A 20156-nucleotide genomic window follows, 5' to 3' on the forward strand; every position below is an offset into this window, starting at 1 on the left:
TCCAGCTGTGGGACAGAAACAAGCTTTATAGGGAACCAGCAGGGTCCTCTCGCCATGGGCCCCCCCAGCCACCCCATGGCCCTACCACCCCGTTATAGGCCATGCCCCCACCACGTGCAGTTAGCCCAGCCATGCCCCTTCCTTTGTAACCTCCGGGGGAACCCCCGTGGCCAATCCAGGCCCCTTCCTGCCCTGCCCCCCCGGGGCCCCACCCCACGCTTAGGCGGCCCCGTCCCCCTGCGGGTCCCCACGGTACTGGGCGTGGAGCTGGGCCACGTCGTCGGTGGAGACGCGGACCCAGCCATCCCGCCGGACGTGGTACAGGTTGACCTCGCCCCCGGAGTAGGCATCACGGTAGGTGGCCTGGTAGATGGCGCGCCGGGCTAGGTCGTAGGCCTCCTCGGCCGGCATGTCGGGTGCGTAGCCGCGGTCCAGCACCCCGTAGGCGTACACCGAGCCCGAGCCCACGGAGAAAGCCGTGCCCGAGAGGCGGTTCCCCTCACTGTCCACGTAGTACAGGCCTGAGGAGAGAGGGGGATCACTGCAGGGCTCCCCCCGGAGATGGGGTCCCCCCCTTCCCAGGGACAGGGGGCATTGCACATGTAACCCCTCCCCCCGAAAGTGCAGCCCAAGGGGAGGGGATGTGGCAATGAGGGTCCCATGGAAGGGGTAGATAAGAGGATCACCCCAAGTCCCAAGGGGGAAGGTTGGGGCCGGTGAATGGGGGGGCGAGGTGTTGGGGAGGGGGGCTGGGGAGACCCAGGGAGGGGGCTGGGTGCTCTGAGGCCCCGGGGGGGGGGCGGCTGGGGAGACCCAGGAGGGGACTAGGTGCTCTGGGGCCCTGGGGAGACTGGGGAGATACGGGGAGGGGGCTGGGTGCTCTGGGGCCCCGGGGGGGGGGGTGGCTGGAGAGACCCAGGGATGGGGCTGGGTGCTCTGGGGCCCCGGGGGGGGGGGGGGGTGGCTGGAGAGACCCAGGGAGTGGGCTGGGTGCTCTGGGGCCTCAGGGAGACTGGGGAGACACAGGGAGGGGGCTGGGTGCTCTGGGGTGGCTGGAGAGACCCAGGGAGGGGGCTAGGGCGCCCTCACCTGGGCCCCGCTTGTCCCAGCCGCAGATCATGGTGCCCATGTGGAGCCCCAGCCCCTTGTATTGATACACCATGTTGGCCAGCAGCTTGGAGGCGGCGGCCACAGAGATGCGCTCCTTGTTGCGCAGCTGGTAGATGCGGCACTGCCGGGCCAGCAGCCGCTCCCAGAAGCTGCAGTCGGCGGCGCCGCCCGCCATGGTGCCCAGCAGGTAGGGGTTGATCTCGATCACCTTTTTCACCGTCTGCGAGGCCACGTAGGAGCCGGCCGTGGCCCGCGAGTCCACCGCCACCACCACGCCCTCCTGGAACTAGGGGAGAGGGGGTCACAGGGAGCCAAGCTGGGGTACACCCCCCCAGAGCACGGTACCCCCCACCGCCACTCCCTCCTGGAACTAGGGGAGGGGGGGGTGTCACAGGGTGCCAAGCTGGGGTACACCCCCCTGAGCACAGTGTCCCCCACTGCCACGCCCTCCTGGAACTAGGGGAGGGGGGGTCACAGGGAGCCAAGCTGGGGTACACCCCCCTGAGCACAGTGTCCCCCACTGCCACGCCCTCCTGGAACCAGGGGAGGGGGGGGTCACAGGGTGCCAAGCTGGGGTACACCCCCCTGGAGCACAGCACTCCCCCCCCCCCGAGGATGGCATGCCCACTCCTGCACCCTCGCTCCGCACCCACACAGACCAGAGACAGCACCTCAGATCACTGCTCCATCCCCTCCTGGGGGGCAGGGCTGACCCATACCCCACTGTGCCCCCCAATACGGACTCCACTGCAGGGAAGGCAGGGCTGCACCACGTCACGGGGGACACCCCTAATCCCCCCCACACACACACACAGTAGAGTCTGTCCCCAGCCCCCTCCTCCTATGGGGGGGGTGTCTCCAGATCTAGCCCCACCCCTGGGGGGGTGTGTCTCTCTGCCTAGCCACGCCCCCTGACCTGGTCGCACCCAAGGGGGGCTCCCTCTCTAGCCCCGCCCACTGGCCCCACCCCTGGGGGTGGGGGTCTCCCTCCCTAGCACCGCCCCCTGACTTGGCTCCGCCCCTATGGGGGGTCTCCCTCCCTCTCCGGCCCCGCCCACCTTGAAGGCCAGCGTGGTGGTCCCGTGCAGCAGCTCGATCCCGGCATCCCCCGCGGCCGGGAGCCCCCAGGCGGGCGGGGCCAAGCCAGGCGGGCCCGGGGCCGGGCGGGGTCCGGGGGCCTGGAGCTCGCAGCGCCCCGCCAGCCCGAAGAAGCCGGGCCGGTTGACGGGCAGCTCCGGCGGCAGCAGGCTGGCCAGCGCCATCTTGGGTAAGGGCAGGATGGGGGTGTGGCCTCGCCCTGTCCTATATGTAAGGCCGGCCGCCATCTTTGGTGAGGGCACAGCGTGACTCGGAGGCGCCATGACCGCCATATTGGACGGAAGGGTTCTGTGACTACACCTCCTATCAAATGTATGGAGAATAGGCGCCATCTTCGTTGAGGGCACAGCGTGACTCGGCTGCTCCGTTGCCGATAGCCTCGGCGGCCATGTTCGGTGACGGCAGCGCAGGCGCCGTGAAGGCGAGCTGGCTTCACTATCTATGTCACTCATGGGGTTCGGCGGCGTAAAGCTGTGCGTGGCGGCCATCTTGGAAAAAGGCAAGGCGGCTTCACTACCTGATAAAAGCGGCGGTCCGCCATCTTTTCCGAGAGCAGTGGAGATCACGTGACAGACCCCTCAGCGGCCATCTTGGTTATGGGCAGCCTCGCTTCGCTCCCATCTAACACATGGGGAGCGGTGGCCATCTTTACTAGGGGCATGACTGGCCCTGGAAAGGCATGGGGCTGGAGCCCCGCGCGCCGCCCCTCCTCTAGCGCGTGCAGATCCTCCCGGGGCAGGTCCCCCCTGCGGTCAGCGTGCAAGGGCCGGGCAACCTGGGGCTGCCACCTTTCTACCCACATCCAACCTTGCCCCGCCCCTCCCCCGAGGCCCCGCCTCCCCATCACTCGCTCTCCCCACTCTCGCTCCTCCTCATTTCACGGGGCGGGGGGGTGAGGGCTCCAGGCTGGGACCGAGGGGGTGGGAGGACAGGAGGGGGCTCTGGGATGGGGCTGGGGATGAGGTTTGGGGTGCAGGAGGGGGATCAGGGCTGGGAGGGAGGGGTTAGGAGGGCTGGAGCAGGGGGTTGGGGCGCAGAGGGTGAGGGTTCTGGCTGGGAGTGCGGGCTCCAGGGTGGGGCTGGGGATGAGGGGTTTGGGGTGCAGGAGGGGGCTCCGGGTTCAGAGGGCAGGAGGGGGCTCTGGGCTGGGGAAGGGGGTCGGGACAGGGGAGGTGAGGGCTCCAGGCTGGGACCGAGGGGTGTCTTTGGGCCGGGGGCTGCGACGCCAACCAGACTCTTAGCAGCCCAATCAGCTGGTGTTCCTGTCGAAAACCGGACACCCTAGTGCAAACCCCCCTGCACACTCACTTGAGCACAGCCTCAGCGCGGGCAGTTGGCAGCCCCTGGGGGCCAGTGTGAGACCCCTCCGTGTGCAAAGCCCCTTTGTGAGTGTGCAACACCCCTTCGACTGTACGACCCCTCTTTGCCTGTGCACAACTCCCTGTGACGAAGTGGGGGATTTTCTTGGTTTTTCCGTGTTTTTCCAATGGTTTGCATGCAGAGAGGGTGGGACTCAGTTTCCCCGGGTGTTACTGGTTTAACGAGGGAAGGGGAAAGGGAGTTTGTTGTTACAAGGGCCCAGTGAGGGAATTTGGGACCCCGGCCAATGGCCTGGAGAATGGAGACCCCAGCGACCTGACCAGCCGGGTCCAGCCAGAGGGGGCCAGAGGGCAGAAGAGGGGAGAGGAGGCCCAGGAGACCCTGTTTCCCTGGAGAGAAGACAATGGCCAGAGGCCGGGCTTGGGGCTGGGGGTATCAGATGCCCAGCTGGGAAGCAGGGGGGCTCTGGGCTGGAGAGGGGGAGCAGGCAGAGCCCACCTGGATGCAGGAAGTCTGGGATGTGCTGGGCTGAGGGAGGCCAGGCCTGAGGCCCTGAGAGTTTCCTGTGCTGTGTTCAACACTCAATAAACCCTCCTGTGTGACACTGGCTGAGAGTCACTCCGGTCTAGAGAACAGGGCGGGGGTGGGGGTGGGGGCATCGTCCCCTTTGGGGGGTGGAGGCCCTGGGGGTCCAGTGCAAGTGGACTCCCTGGGGGGCCCATGGCGAGAAACAGGGGTGCTAAGGCTCAGAGAGGTGCGGCTCCACGAGGTGGAGGGGCCTGACCCCGGGAGAGAGTGGACCCCAGAGAAGGGCTGTCTCACTGAAAGGGGCACCCCCTGCAGACCTCACGGGGCCAAGAGTGGGCACGATCTGTGAGTCCGTGACACTCCCCCTTTGCCGTGTTGTGCATCCCATCATGTGAGCGTGCAACCCCCCCGGGAGTGTGTAAATCCCCCTTCTTGAGTGTGGAAACCATTTGGGAGCATGCAGCCTGACACGAGTGTGCAAGCCCCCTTGATGAGTGTGCAAGCCCCTTTTGCAAATGGGTGTGTGCAACCCCCTTTAATTGTGCAACCCCTTTGCCAGTGCACAACTCCCCCTTTGCGTGGATGCAAGCCCCATGAGTGTGCAAACCCCTCTGTGTGCATGCAAATCCCTTGCTGGGCGTGCAAATTCCTTTGCAATGTGCAGATCCCCTTGGAAGCCTGCAAATTGCCCCATGAATGTGCAAGCTACTGGCTCTGTGTGCAACTCCCCTTCCTCCCAGAGCATACAACTCCTTCAACCCTTCGTGGAGAGGTAGGGGGGCAACAACCCTGTGCTGGCGTCAGCTGCCCCTGATGTGCAGGGCGTGTAAGGGCGGCTCCTTGCCTGTCGGCATGTGTGTGTACAACCCTGATGCGAGTGTGCAAAACGCCTGGGGCCCCCTGTGCAGATTCAGCCTCCCTCACAGGCTCCCCTGTGTGCAAGTTGCCCCTTGTGCGGCTCAAAACACACCAGCCCCCCCGTGCATGTGCACAATCCCCTCTGTGTGTGCAAAGTCCTCTGCCACGCCACACGTACAGTTCCTCCCCACCCTGTTTGTACAGAGCCCCTTGCGCCTGGCTGTATACCTTCGGGTGTGCCAAGTACCCTGGGCACGTGGAAAGCAGATGGCAGGTGTGCCAATGCCCCCCGACCTGCCAAACGCCTTGGGTGTGCAAAGCCCCACTGGGACTTTGCAAAAGTCCTTGTGCAAGTGCAAAGCCCCTTGTGCATGTGCAACACCCCTCCCCCCCCCGGTGTGTGCGTGACGCCCCTGCCAGCCAGCTGCTGCCTCTTACCTCCGGAGCATGGTGCCCGCGAGGCCCTGGCTCAGCGTGTGGGAGGAGACGCTCCCATTTCGCCGCAGCCCCCGGCCCTGGCAGGTGTGGGGCAAGGGGTCCTGGCAGACGTCGGGTGCTGTTACCTGACACATCCCCTGCATGTCTCTCCCCACCCCCTGCTCCAGGCAGGGGACGCGGCGTTGGGGGTGGGGGACGCCAGACTGAGCAATGGAGGGTGACAGGAGCTGACAAGGCAGCATCTGGGGGGGGGTTCAGAGACCCACGGGGGGGGGGGTCCCTCACCCCAGCGCTGCTGCCCCTCCCCCGCCCTCTATATCTCCTGGTCCCCTCCCTCCCCGCCCCACTCTCCTGGGCGCCCCATGGCTCTGCAAGACTTGCTGCACCGCCGGCCCTGCTCCCCGCCGCCCCCGTGGCCCCTGCCACCCCCCTGCCCGGCGCCTGCCGGCACCCCCTGCCCCCTGCCCCACGGCACCACCACGCTGGCCTTCCGGCTGGCCCAGGGCGTGGTGGCAGCGGCTGACACCCGCTCGTCCTGCGGCACCTACGTGGCCTGCCCGGCCTCCCGCAAGGTGCTCCCCGTCCACGCCCGGCTGCTGGCCACAACCTCGGGGACCTCGGCCGACTGCGCCACGTGGCTGCGGGCCCTGCGCTGCCAGCTGGCCCTGCGGCGCCAGGAGGACGGGCGGGAGCCGGGCGTGGCCGAGGCGGCAGCGCTGCTGGCGGGCGGGCTGCGGGCACAGCGGGGGCGCGGGCTGTGCGTGGCTGTGGCGCTCTGCGGCTGGGACCGCACCGGCCCCGGCCTCTGGTACGTCTACAGCGACGGCACCCGCCTGCCCCTGGACGTGGTGGCCGTGGGCTCCGGCTCGCCCTACGCCTACGGGCTGCTGGACGGGGCCTACCGCCCCGACATGCCGCCTGCCGCCGCCTACGCCCTGGCCCGCCACGCCGTGGCCCATGCCACCCGCCGTGACGCCTACTCTGGGGGCTGCGTTGACGTCTTCCACGTGCGCCAGAGCGGCTGGGTCTGGGTGTCCCACAGCGACGTGGGGGAGCTGGGGGGCCTGGCCCGGGCCTTGGGGCCCACCGAGGAGGAGGAGGAGGAAGCAGAACAGACCAGTGTGGACCAGTATAAACCAGCAGGAACCAGCCTGGAGCGTCATTAGCCAGTCTATACCAGTATAAACCAGCATGGACCAGTATAAACGGATGGAGCATTATTAATCTGCATGGACCAGGATCCACCAGCATAAAGCAGTTTAAACCAGTATAAACCAGCAGGGCACCGTGACTACAGCAATCCTGCACCGGACCAGGACAACCCAGCTTGGACTCACACACGCCAGCGTGCGCCTGAAGGAACCGGCACAGACCTGCCTGAACTGCCATGGACCAGTAACAACCAGCTGGGACCCCCGGCGCAGGCTGCTGGAACTGGTATAAACCGGGATGTGCCAGTAGATGACCAATAAATGCAGCTGTGGCTGGGCATTGCGGTGTCCGGGGGCTGAGACGTACGGGGGGGGGGTTACATGTTTATCTCCCCAGCTGGCACCATCCCTCCATCCCCCCGCCCCACAGCGCCCCCTGCAGGGCGAGGCTGGGACTGGAGTAACTGGGAGCCCCCTTGCCCCACGTGCCCGGCTGCTGGGGGTTGTTATTCCAGCCACACCCTGCAGCACGTCACTCCCATGATCTGAACTGGCGTCCGGGGGCGGCAGGGTCTGGGCTCCCCCCCCCCCCCCCGGGCCCCGACTCCTCCTTCCACTCGGCTGCTTTGCTCCCCGTCTGTCTGTCCTGCTCTCGGCCCTGCCACACTGCCAGCCGCCCGGTCCCTCCGTCCCTCTCCCACTCCCTCCGTCCTGCCCCCCTTCCTCTGTCTCTGCCCCACTTCCTCCATCCCTGCCCCCCTTCCTCTGTCCCTGCCCCACTACCTCCGTCCCTCTGTCCCTGCCCCACTCCCTCCGTCCTGCCCCCTTTCCTCTGTCCCTGCCCCACTCCCTCCGTCTCTCTGTCCCTGTCCCACTCCCTCCGTCCTGCCCCCTTTCCCCTCTGTCCCTGCCCCACTCCCTCCATCTCTCTGTCCCTGTCCCACTCCCCCCGTCCTGCCCCCTTTCCTCTGTCACTGCCCCACTCCCTCCGTCTCTCTGTCCCTGCCCCACTCCCTCCATCCTGCCCCCTTTCCTCTGTCCCTGCCCCACTCCCTCCGTCTTGCCCCCTTTCCTCTGTCCCTGCCCCACTCCCTCCGTCTCTCTGTCCCTGCCCCACTCCCTCCGTCCTGCCCCCTTTCCTCTGTCCCTGCCCCACTCCCTCCGTCTCTCTGTCCTTGTCCCACTCCCTCCGTCCTGCCCCCTTTCCTCTGTCCCTGCCCCACTCCCTCCGTCTCTCTGTCCCTGTCCCACTCCCCCCGTCCTGCCCCCTTTCCTCTGTCCCTGCCCCACTCGCTCCGTCCCGCCGCCCTGCTAGCTCTCTCCCTCCTGCTCTCACGTTGACCCCCCATCTCTCCCTCTCCCCTTTCCCCGGCTGCTTGGCTCTGTCCCGCCAGCCCCTGCTGACCCCCCCCCTCCTGTCTGGGGGGACCCCGGTGTTCACGGGGGCCCCATTAGTGGGTCCTTCATGCTCCAGTGGAGGGAGGGAGGGGAACGGGCTGGCAGAGCTGTGCCCCCACCCCCCATTGCTACTGTTCGGGGGGGGGGGGGGTCCTGCTGGCCCTGCCCCTTCTCATTTACATAGAAATTAAATCGGAGACAAAGACACTTGGGCAGAACAGTCATTACAACATCACCCCCCCTCCCCCAGGGCCCTGCATGAACCGAGGAGTCCTGGCTCCCAGCACCCCCCTGCTCTAACCACCAGACCTCACACCCCTCTCAGAGCCAGCCGGGAACCGAGGAGTCTGGGCTCCCAGCACCCCCCTGCTCTAAACACCAGACCCCACTCCCCTCCCAGAGCCAGCCGGGAACCCAGGAGTCTGGGATCCCAGCACCCCCCTGCTCTAACCACCAGACCCCACTCCCCTCCCAGAGCCAGCCGGGAACCCAGGAGTCCTGGCCCCCAGCCCCCCCTGCGTTAACCACCAGACCCCACTCCCCTCTCAGAGCCAGCCGGGAACCCAGGAGTCTGGGCTCCCAGCCCCCCCTGCGTTAACCACCAGACCCCACTCCCCTCCCAGAGCCAGCCGGGAACCCAGGAGTCCTGGCCCCCAGCCCCCCCTGCGTTAACCACCAGACCCCACTCCCCTCTCAGAGCCAGCCGGGAACCCAGGAGTCCTGGCCCCCAGCCCCCCCTGCGTTAACCACCAGACCCCACTCCCCTCCCAGAGCCGGGAGGATCCCAAGCGTCCAGGCCCCACAATGAGGAAGAGGTTTGTATTTTACAAAATAAAGTGTTTATTACGAAATTATAACATGGGCGCTCCCCCCTCCCCTCGAACACAATAGTACATTCCTCCACCCCCACACAATGGCACCACCACCCCCCCCCCCCAGTATCCCGTGACATTAAAAGTCCCAATGCAGAATCCACTGGGGGGGGGCAGGGGGGTCTAGTGGATCCTAGATGTGTGGGGGTCCAGGCCCCCACAATCCCCTGGGATTTCCTGGGGCTCCCCTGGCTGGGGGGTGGCAGGATGCCACGTTGGGGGGGGCTCAGCCTGAGGGGGGCTGGATACAGCATTAATCAGGGGCGGGGGGTCACAGTCGGTCACAGTGGGTGAGCAGCCATGGGGGGGCAGGGAAAGGAGGGAACGGGTGGGGGGGGCTGATCACCCAATGAGGGGAACACACCCAGTGAGTGGGGGGAGGACGGGCGGGCGGGGGGAGGACAGATGGATGGACACAGGACAAAGGCCGAGCGGCGGGTAGGTGGGGGGGGCCGAAGCACTGAGGGGGAAGCAGGGCTGCAGGGGCCATGGGGGCTGAGAAGGGGGTGTGGGTAGAAGTGGGAGTGGCCTGCTTGGGGGCGTGGCTAGGAGAGTGCGTGGACCTGCAGGTGCGGCCATGGCGTGGCCTGGTGCTGGGCTTGGCCTCACTGGTGTGGTTGGGAAGTGGGCGTGGACCCACGGCATGGGTGGGAGGTGGGCGTGGCCTTGCAGACGTGGCTGCAGGTGGGTGTGGCCTAACTGGCATGACCGGGGGTGTGAGGCCTCTCAGGTGCGGCTGGGAAGTGGGCGTGGTCAAGTGGCATGCCCATGGCATGGCTGGAAGGTGGGCGTGGCCTCGCTGGCATGACCGAAAGGGAGGGGGCGTGGCCTCCCAGGAGTGGCTGGGAAGTGGGCGTGGTCCCATGGCATGGCTGGAGGTGGGCGTGGCCTCAGGCGGGCCCCTCTTGGCCCCCATAGAGCTCGGCCAAGGTGCGAAAGAGGGGCCCCCACTCACCAGGGTCGCCCCCCTCCCCCTCGCTGTCCCCCCAGGAGGAGCCCAGGGGGCTGAGGCTGCCGCAGGGTGTCCCCCCGCCCTCGTAGCCATAGACCTGCAGCGAGTCGTAGGGGGGGGCCCGGGGGTCGGCATCGGCCCGGCCCAGGCGGGCGGTGAGGCAGGCAGCCAGGCGGGGGGGGGCCAGAGGGGAGTCCGGGGGGGGGGCGGACGCTGCAGGGCGGCCATGTCGAAGGCCTGGGTGTCGGCCTCGCCCCCCCCCTCGTCGTCGTAGCTGATGATGTTCTCACGCACCTCGCCCTCCTCCGCCGGCGTCATCCGCGCCCCCCCCCTTGGGGCGCCCCCGGGCTAGGAGCCCTGCCAGCGCTGGGGGGAGAGGGGGGGTCAGTGCCAGGCCCCCAGAGCCCCTCCCATCCCCCACCTGACCCCCAGAGCCCTCGCCCTGGCTTTCCTCCCCCGTCCCACCCCCGCCTTGGGGTGTCCCTGGGCCAGGAGCCCTGCCAGCGCTGGGGGGATTGGGGGGTCAGTGCCGGGCCCCCAGAGCCCCTCCCATCCCCCACCTCACCCCCAGAGCCCTCCCTGGCTTCCCTCTCCCATCCCACCCCTGCCTTGGGGCGCCCCCGGGCCAGGAGCCCTGCCAGCGCTGAGGGGATGGGGTGGTCAGTGCCGGGCCCCCAGAGCCCCTCCCATGCCCCACCTGACCCCCAGAGTCCTCCCCCTGTCTTCCCTCCCCCATCCCACCCCCGCCTTGGGGCGCCCCCGGCCCAGGAGCCCTGCCAGCGCTGGGGGGAGAGGGGGGGGTCAGTGCCAGGCCCCCAGAGCCCCTCCCATCCCCCACCTGACCCCGAGAGCCCTCCCCCTGGCTTCCCTCCCCCATCCCACCCCCGCCTTGGGGCACCCCCAGGCCAGGAGCCCCGCCAGCGCTGGGGGGAGGGGGGGTCAGTGCCAGGCCCCCAGAGCCCCTCCCCCTCCCCTCCCCTTTCCTGCACCTCCTGTGCCCCCCAGGCCCCACCCCCCCCTCACCGAGCAGGCTGGCGCCGCAGCCCAGGATGGCCAACAGGGCGGCGGTGCTGAGCCCCGGGGGGGCGCCGGTGGCAGGGGGGGGCTGGCAGGAGCGCAGGGCGCCGTCGGGCCGGCACTGGCAGACGCTTAGTGTCAGGGTGGGGGTGCCGGTCAGGGGGGGGCGTCCCCCATCCACCAGCTCCAGGGGCACCAGCAGGGGGGGTCCACCCGGGGGGGGCAGCCGCGGGGTCCGGAGCAGGAGAGCGGGCCGAGCCATCTGGTGGGGAGAGACACAGAGAGTAAGGGAGGAGGTTGGGGGAGGGGTGGAGAAGTGGGGGGCCGGGGAAGGGGTGGTGAGCACAGGGGAGGGGGACAGCATGGGGGGCCAGGGAAGGGGTGTGGGGCAGCTGGCAGAGGTGAGGAGTGCAGGAATGAGGTGGGGCTGGTGGAGGGGTGGGGAAGGGGGAGAGCACGGGGGGGAGGGGGACAGCATGGGGGGCTGGGGGGACCAGGGGGGCCACTCTCACCCTCGTTGTCCCGCACAGTGATGTCAGAGGGTCCCAGCCCTGGGGGGGAGCGAATCGTCAATCGGCTCCCGGCCCCCCCCTCGTCCCGGTCCAGGGCCCAGAGGGTCTGGATCAGCTGTGGGGGGAGGAGAGCGTGAACCCAGGTGTCCTGGCTCCCAGCCCCCACGCCCATTGCACCCCTCTCAGCCCCGGCAGGGAGGGCCCCAGGCGTCCGGGTGCTCACCTGGCCGGGCGCGGTGCCGTGGCAGACGAAGGGCTCGGTCCCCGGCGCCAGCTCAGGCACGTTGTCGTTCACGTCCAGGGCGTGGACAATCACGGGGACGGGCGCAGCCTGCGCCGGGCTGTCTGGAGCAAGAGACAGGGAGGGGCACGCGGCCAGCACGGCCACACGCGGAAACACGCCAGCCACACATGGAAACACACCAGCCATGCACAACCACACGCCAGCCACACACGGAAACACACCAGCCATGTGCAACCACATGCCAGCCACACGTGGAAACACGCCAGCCATGCACAACCACACGCCAGCCACACACGGAAACACGCCAGCCATGTGCAACCACATGCGGAAACACGCCAGCCATGCACAACCACATGCCAGCCACACGTGGAAAAACGCCAGCCATGCACAACCACACACCAGCCACATGCAGAAACACCAGCCATGCACAACCACATGCAGAAACACGCCAGCCACATGTGGAAACACACCCGCCATGCGCAACCACACGCCAGCCACACGCGGAAACACACCAGCCATGCGCAACCACATGCAGAAACACACCAGCCATGCGCAACCACACGCCAGCCACACGCAGAAACACACCAGCCATGCACAACCACATGCGGAAACATGCCAGCCATGCGCAGCCACACGCCAACCACACGCGGAAACACGTCAGCCATGCGCAGCCACACACGAAAACACGCCAGCCATGCGCAACCACACACCAACCACACATGGAAACACGCCAGCCATGTGCAACCACATGCGGAAACACGCCAGCCATGCGCAACCACATGCCAGCCACACGTGGAAAAACGCCAGCCATGCACAACCACACACCAGCCACATGCAGAAACACCAGCCATGCACAACCACATGCAGAAACACGCCAGCCACACGTGGAAACACACCCACCATGCACAACCACACACCAGCCACACACGGAAACATGCCAGCCACACACAAGCATATGCCAGCAACACGTCAGCCACATGCAGAAACACACCACACACACGTGGAAATGCGCCAGCCATTCCAGAAACATGTCAGCCATGTGCAGAAACACGCCGGGTAGCACGCAATGACACACAGGAACACCAGCACACATGCAGCCAACACAGAACATGCAGCCCACGTGCAAAGCACGTGTCAGTCCACACACGGCCAATAGGTAATGATGCACAAGCGGTGCACCAGCCCCACAGCACCAGCAATATGCCGCCAACACGCAAAGCCCACATGCATCCGGGGCCAGCCGCCACCCAGCCAACAGGCAGCCATAACAGCCAACACATGCAAACCACACCCACAAGCAACCCACACACCGCCACAGGCAAAACGCCAGGGGAGAGCAGGCACCCACAGATGATAGGGAGCCCACACGCCACCGACACACAAAGAACATGCCAACGACAAGCAAACACCACACCACCAACACGCAGACACAGGGAGGGGGAGAAAAGGCCGGTGAATACATACTAAGGCAAACCAGAGCTGTCAGGGCCCCCTGCACGGGCAGCTGCCCCCCACTGGGCCCCCCCCAGACCTCCCCTGCCCCTCCCCCAGTCAGCTCCCCTGGGCAGCCACCCCCAGCTGGGCCCCCCTTACCTAGTTCGGTGGCCACCACGGTCAGGTTGTGCCAGGCCAGCGTCTCCCTGTCGAGGGGCAGGGCCGTGCGGAGGGTCCCGTCCTGGGGGCTGATGCTGAAATACCGCCCGGGGTCCGAGTGGGGCAGGATGGAGTATCTGGGGGAGCAGCGAGAGATGAGGGGGTCGGGGGGGTCTCATGTGTCCCCTGCTGGGAGCTCCCCCCATGCCCCATGGCACCCATCGCTCCCCAGCACCCGCTGCTGGGAGGCCTCCCCACGGCCAGCGCCCCCCCCCCGCTCCCCAGCACCCCCTGCTGGGTGCTCCCCCCATGGCCAGCACCCCCATCGCTCCCCAGCACCCCCTGCTGGGAGCTCCCCCCATGCCCCACTGTGCCCCCTGCTGGGAGCTCCCCCCATGGCCAGCACCCCCATCGCTCCCCAGCACCCCCTGCTGGGAGCTCCCCCCATGGCCAGCACCCCCATCGCTCCCCAGCACCCCCTGCTGGGTGCTCCCCCCATGGCCAGCACCCCCATTGCTCCCCAGCACCCCCTGCTGGGAGCTCCCCCCATGCCCCACTGTGCCCCCTGCTGGGAGCTCCCCCCATGGCCAGCACCCCCATCGCTCCCCAGCACCCCCTGCTGGGAGCTCCCCCCATGGCCAGCACCCCCATCGCTCCCCAGCACCCCCTGCTGGGTGCTCCCCCCATGGCCAGCACCCCCATCGCTCCCCAGCACCCCCTGCTGGGAGCTCTCCCCATGCCCCACCGTGCCCCCTGCTGGGAGCTCCCCCCATGGCCAGCACCCCCATCGCTCCCCAGCACCCCCTGCTGGGAGCTCCCCCCATGCCCCACTGTGCCCCCTGTTGGGCGCGGCCGGTACCGGATGGTGCTGCTGGGTGTGTCCAGGTCGGAGGCTGTGATCTTCCCCACCACGGTGCCGGGGGGGCTGTTCTCGGGGACACCCAGCTGGTAGCTGGGCCGGGCGAAGGCCGGGGGCTCGGCCGCATCCTCCACGGCCACGTGCACGGTGGCCACGTCCTTGAAGGGCCCCTGACGGATGTACAGCGGGTCGACCCGCGTGTTGGCTGCCTCCACCCGCAGGGCGTACACCTGGCGCCGCTCAAAGTCCAGCGGCTGGGGGGAGATGGAGAGTGAGCAGTCGGTCTCGGGGGGGGGGGAAGACGGGGGGGTGATCAGCCGGTCTGGGGGGGAGTGACGGGGGGGTGAGCAGCCGGTCTGGGGGGGGTGACGGGGGGGTGAGCAGCCAGTTTCGGGGGGGAGTGACGGGGGGTGAGCAGCCAGTCTCTGGGGGGGGGTGACGGGGGGGTGAGCAGCCGGTCTGGGGGGGGTGACGGGGGGGTTAGCAGCCAGTCTCAGGGGGGGTGACGGGGGGGGGTGAGCAGCCGGTCTGGGGGGGGGTGACGGGGGGGTTAGCAGCCAGTCTCAGGGGGGGTGACGGGGGGGGTGAGCAGCCGGTCTGGGGGGGGTGACGGGGGGGTTAGCAGCCAGTCTCAGGGGGGGTGACGGGGGGGTGAGCAGCCGGTCTGGGGGGGGTGACGGGGGGGTTAGCAGCCAGTCTCAGGGGGGGTGATCGGGGGTGATCAGCCAGTCTCTGGTGGGGGGAAGATGGGGAGGTTAGCCTGGGGCGGCCAGCCGCGGGGGGTGGCCTGCTGGTCGCTGTGGGGGCGGAAGTCAGGGAGCCTTCGGCGGCACGCCTGCGGGAGGTCTGCCGGTCCCACGGCTGCAGCAGCAATTCGGTGGCGGGTGCGCCGAAGCCGCGGGACCGGCAGACCTCCCGCAGGCGCGCAGCCGAAAGCCGCCTGCCTGCCGTGCTTGGGGCAGCAAAATACATAGAGCCGCCCCTGGGGTTAGCAGCCGGTCTCGGGGGGGTGACGGGGGTTAGAAGCCGGTCTCGGGCTGGGGGTGACGGGGAGGTTGGCAGCCAGTCTCGGGGGGGGAAGATGGGGGGGTTAGCAGCCGGTCTCAGGGGGGACGGGACGGGGGGGTTAAGAGCTGGTCTCGGGTGGGTGATGGGGGGGTTAGCAGCTGGTCTCTGGGGGTGTGACGGGGGCGTTAGCAGCCAGTCTCGGGGGGGTGATGGGGGGGTTAGCAGCCGGTCTCGGGGGGATGACGGGGGGGTTAGCAGCCGGTCTCGGGGGGATGACGGGGGGGTTAGCAGCCGGTCTCGGGGAGGGTGACGGGGGCGTTAGCAGCCGGTCTCGGGGGGGTGACGGGGGTTAGCAGCCGGTCTCAGGCGGGGTGATGGGGGGGTTAGCAGCCAGTCTCAGGGGGGATGACGGGGGGGTTAGCAGCCGGTCTTGGGGGGGGGTGACGGGGGGGTTAGCAGCCGGTCTCAGGCGGGGTGATGGGGGGGTTAGCAGCCGGTCTCGGGGGGGTGACGGGGGGGTTAGCAGCCGGTCTCGGGGAGGGTGACGGGGGCGTTAGCAGCCAGTCTCAGGGGGGATGACGGGGGCGTTAGCAGCCGGTCTCGGGGGGATGACGGGGGGGTTAGCAGCCGGTCTCGGGGAGGGTGACGGGGGCGTTAGCAGCCGGTCTCGGGGGGGGGGGTGACGGGGGGGTTAGCAGCCGGTCTCAGGCGGGGTGATGGGGGGGTTAGCAGCCAGTCTCGGGGGGGGTGATCGGGGGGGTTAGCAGCCGGTCTCGGGGGGACGGGATGGGGGGGTTAGCAGCCAGTCTCAGGGGGGGTGATGGGGGGGTTAGGAGCCGGTCTCTGGGGGGGGTTACGGGGGGGGTTAGCTGCCAGTCTCGAGGGGGGTGACGGGGGGGTTAGCAGCCAGTCTCAGGGGGGGTGACGGGGGGGTTAGCAGCCGGTCTCGGGGGGGTTACGGGGGGGGGTTAGCAGCCGGTCTCGGTGGTGAAGGGACGAGGGGGTTAGCAGTCAGCCCCAAGGGGAGGCCTCCAGCCTGGGAAAGGGGCCACTGGGCAGCTGAATGGCAAAGGGACCCAGGCATCCGGGAATGGGGGTAGGGAAAGGGGGCACCAAGACAGGTAGCCAGGGAGGGCACAGTGGGACCCCGGCGTCTGAGCAGGATGGGGTTGGGTAGCTCGGCAGGACCTTGGGGAGGGGGGGTAGCTGGATGGGGCCTCTGGGTCTGGATGAGATGGGGGAGCTGGGGCGGGACCCTGGCTTCTGGGCAGTGGGGGTGGGGACCCCAGGGTCTGGGGGAGGGGAGGGGACTTGTGGGGACCCTGGCGTCCGAGCAGGTGGGTGTGGCTCACGGGAACCTGGGAGGCTCATGGGGACCCAGGCGTCCGGGCAGCACACCTGGCTGATGGTGAGGATGCCGTCCCGGCCCAGCGGGTCAGTGCTGATGGCGAAGGGCCCATCCCCGTCCAGCAGCCGGTAGCTCAGCCGCGCGTTGTCCCCCTCGTCCGGGTCGTGGGCCCGGAGCCGCCCCACGGGAGAGCCAGGTGGCAGTGTCTCCAGCACCGAGAATTGGTAAGAACCTGCCAGGGGGCCGGGGGTCAGCCAGAGAGAGACGCCCCCGAGCCAGCCCCTGCCCCAGCGCCTCCTGCCTTGCGACCCACAGCCTCCCCATTGCGAGCCCCCCCCCCCACAGCCAGTGCCCCCTGCATCCCATAGCGCCCCCTGCTGGGAGCCCACACACAGCCAGTGCCCCCCCAGTAAACAGAAGGGAGGTGAAAGATGGAGGGGGAAGCTGCGAGGGGGAGGGGAGGGAAGGGGAAGTGAGGGGCGGTTGTGGGTGTGATGGGGAGGAGTTAAAGGTGAAGGGAGGGACACGGGAACAGGGGTTGTGGTTTTGGGGGTGGGGCAGGTTGGGGAAATGGGGTTGGGGTAGAGAGGGTTGGGGGCACAGTTGCTTGGGGATACAGGGTGGGCAGGGTGGGTGGTGAGATCTGGGGGTGATACGTGAGGCTGGGTCCAGGGGCTGAGGGAGAAAAGGGGGCACAGGTCTGGGTTGGGGGGCAGGGGGTTGAGTACATGAGCAGGGCAGGAGGGGGAGTCTAGAGGTGTGGAGGAGGGACAGGGGTGTTGGTACAGGGGCGGCAGATGGGCTATAGTGGACTGGGGGGGGAGACAGGGGGTCTCTTACTCTGGGGGAATTTGGGCGGATTGTCATTGACGTCGCTCAGGGTGACAGTGACAGTGACGCTCCCCGACAGCCCCCCGGCATGGCCCCCCATGTCCTTGGCCTGAATCACCACCAGCAGCTCAGCCTGCACCTCCCGGTCCATGTTGGGGATCGCAGTGCGCACCACGCCTGCCATGGGAGAGAGGGAACAGTTAGAGACCAAGGGGGCAATGGATGGATGGATGGACAAATGGATGGATAGGTGGGTGGATGGATTATAAGCATAACAGATGGGGCGTTGGATGGAGGGTTGTGTATGGAGATGGGTGGATGGATGGAGCATTAGATGGATCTATGGATGGATGAGGCGTTGGATGGATGGATGGATGGATGGACGGACAGGTGGATGGATTCATGGTTGGATGGGTGGATGGACGGACAGACAGGTGGATGGACGGACAGATGGGTGGGTGGGTGGATGGATGGATGGATGGATGGATGGATGGACGGACAGGTGGATGGATGGATGGACGGACGGGTGGATGGATGGATGGACGGACGGACAGACAGGTGGACAGACGGACGGAAGGATGGATGGATGGATGGATGGACGAATGGGTGGATGGACGGACAGACGGACGGATGGACAGATGGGTGGATGGATGATTGGACGGGTGGATGAGGCGATGGACGGATGGATGGATGGATGGATGGATAGGTGGATGGATGGATGGACGGCTGGGTGGATGGATGGATGGATGGGTGGGGTGTTGGACGGACGGACGGACAGGTGGATGGATGGATGGGTGGGGCGTTGGACGGACGGATGGATGGATTGACAGGTGGATGGATGGATGGACAGGTGGATGAGGCAATGGACGGATGGATGGACGGCTGGGTGGATGGATGGACGGCTGGGTGCATGGATGGGTGGGGTGTTGGATGGATGGACGGACGAGTGGATGGATGGACGGCTGGGTGGATGGATGGGTGGGGCGTTGGATGGACGGGTGGAGGGACGGACGGACGGATGGGTGGATGAGGCGATGGACAGACGGGTGGATGCACGGACGGATGGACGGATAGGTGGATGGACGGACGGACGGATGGACAGATGGGTGAATGGACGGACGGACGGGTGGATGAGGCAATGGACGGATGGATGGACGGCTGGGTGGATGGATGGACGGCTGGGTGGATGGATGGGTGGGGTGTTGGATGGATGGACGGACGAGTGGATGTATGGATGGATGGGTGGGGCGTTGGATGGATGGGTGGAGGGACGGACGGACGGATGGGTTGATGAGGCGATGGACAGACGGGTGGATGCACGGACGGATGGACGGATGGATGGATGGGTGGAGCATTGGACGGACGGGTGGATGGACGGACAGATGGATGGATGGACGGACGGACAGACGGGTGGATGAGGCGATGGATGGATGGATGGATGGATGGACGGACGGACGGATGGATGGACGGACGGATGGATGGATGGACGAGTGGATGGCTGGCTGTCTGGCTGGACGGATGGGTGGGGCGTTGGATGGACGGCTGGGTGGAGGGACTGACGGACGGACGGACGGACGGACGGTGGATGGATGGACGGCTGGCTGGCTGGCTGGCTGGCTGGCTGGCTGGCTGGGGCGTTGGACGGATGGACGGACGGGTGGATGGATGGATGGACGGCTGGGTGGATGGACGGACGGGTGGATGGATGGCTGGATGGCTGGTTGGCTGGCTGGGGCGTTGGACGGACGGGCGGACGGACGGGTGGATGAGGCGATGGACGGACGCTGCTGAGGGAGGACACTCACAGACACACAGGGAGGCCACAGAAGCCATGAGCAGGGGCAGGTGGGTTCGAGAGGGGCAGAGGAGACCCAACTCCAGGCATGGCACAGACACACAGGGGATGGGAGATGAACACAGGGGGGCCCCACATCACCCCCCACATCAAACAGCCCCCACTTCCTCCCCCCCCAACACCAACCCTATATGGCCCACCTGCATCCCAACCCCCCAGCAGGCTTCACCCCCCCCCGCACCGCCCCCGGCGGCGTCTGCCCGTACCGCTCTGGGGGTCGACGGAGAAGAAGGGCAGCCCCTCCAGCACCATGTACACCAGCTTGGCACTGTTCCCGTAGCTCGGGTCGTCAGCGTCATGGGCCGTCACCTGGATCACGGATGTGCCTGGGGGGAGAGCACAGTGAGGGGGCTGGGCTGCGGGTTGGGAGTGAGGGGCACCGGTAGGGCCGGGGGGGGAGCTCAGGGCTGGGCTAGCAGGGGCTGCGGGTTGGGAGTGAGGGGCACAGGCAGGGCGGGGGGGGGCAGGGCAGGGCTAGCAGGGGCTGCGGGTCGGGAGTGAGGGGCACCGGCAGGGCTGAGGGGGGCAGAGCTGGGCTAGCAGGGGGCTGTGGGCGGGAGTGAGGGGCACCGGCAGGGCTGGGGGGAGCCCAGGGCTGGGCTAGCAGGGGCTGCGGGTCGGGAGTGAGGGGCACCGGCCGGGCGGGGGCAGGACTGGGCTAGCAGGGGCTGCGGGTCAGGAGTGAGGGGCTCCGGCAGGGCTGGGGGGGGGGCAGGGCAGGGCTAGCAGGGGCTGCGGGTCGGGAGTGAGGGGCACCGGCAGGGCTGGGGGGGCAGGGCAGGGTTAGCAGGGGCTGCGGGTCAGGAGTGAGGGGCACCGGCAGGGCTGAGGGGGGAAGAGCTGGGCTAGCAGGGGCTGCAGGTCAGGAGTGAGGGGCACCGGCCGGGCGGGGGGGGGGGGGGGCAGGACTGGGCTAGCAGGGGCTGCGGCTCGGGAGTGAGGGGCACCAGCAGGCTGGCCCAGGCGAGCGCACTCACCCACGTTGCTCATCTCGGGCACAGTGGCATGGTAGGGGCCGTGCGGGAAGACGGGTGGGTTGTCGTTGATGTCCTGCACTTTGATGATGAACTCGGAGGGCGGCTCGAGGGCGGCTCAGGGCCGGTTCGAGGCCCGGTCCACGGCCTGGGCCAGCAACGTGTATTGGGCCTTCTCTCCCGTCCCGGT

General features: G+C 67.7%; 3 protein-coding genes across 3 annotated transcripts; 1 reads left to right on the plus strand and 2 right to left on the minus strand.

Annotated features, from left to right (window-relative positions):
- Positions 1-219: 219 nt before the first annotated feature.
- Positions 220-2372, minus strand: PSMB5 (proteasome 20S subunit beta 5). The gene is made up of 3 exons (XM_065422901.1): positions 2169-2372; positions 1090-1396; positions 220-521 (listed from the first exon to the last, which is right to left on the minus strand). Exons 1-3 carry the CDS (start codon positions 2370-2372, stop codon positions 220-222), a joined length of 813 nt encoding a protein of 270 aa, XP_065278973.1.
- Positions 2373-5714: 3342 nt separating this feature from the next.
- On the plus strand, positions 5715-6518 carry PSMB11 (proteasome subunit beta 11). Its single transcript, XM_065422889.1, has one exon. The coding sequence runs from the start codon at positions 5715-5717 to the stop codon at positions 6516-6518; it is 804 nt and encodes a 267-aa protein (XP_065278961.1).
- Positions 6519-9663: 3145 nt separating this feature from the next.
- Positions 9664-20147, minus strand: CDH24 (cadherin 24; the record flags this gene model as incomplete). The annotated part of the gene is given in 13 exon segments (XM_065422890.1): positions 9664-9930; positions 9933-10055; positions 10057-10091; positions 10749-10992; positions 10994-11004; positions 11255-11369; positions 11478-11599; positions 13092-13228; positions 13951-14204; positions 16357-16538; positions 17147-17314; positions 19199-19318; positions 19970-20147. Coding segments are annotated over 13 exon segments (1956 nt in total), but the record flags the coding sequence as incomplete, so codon positions are not given.
- Between the last annotated feature and the right edge of the window lie 9 nt (positions 20148-20156).

The sequence above is a fragment of the Emys orbicularis genome (genome assembly GCF_028017835.1).
Source record: "Emys orbicularis isolate rEmyOrb1 chromosome 12 unlocalized genomic scaffold, rEmyOrb1.hap1 SUPER_12_unloc_1, whole genome shotgun sequence".
NCBI classification, from domain to species: Eukaryota; Metazoa; Chordata; order Testudines; family Emydidae; genus Emys; species Emys orbicularis.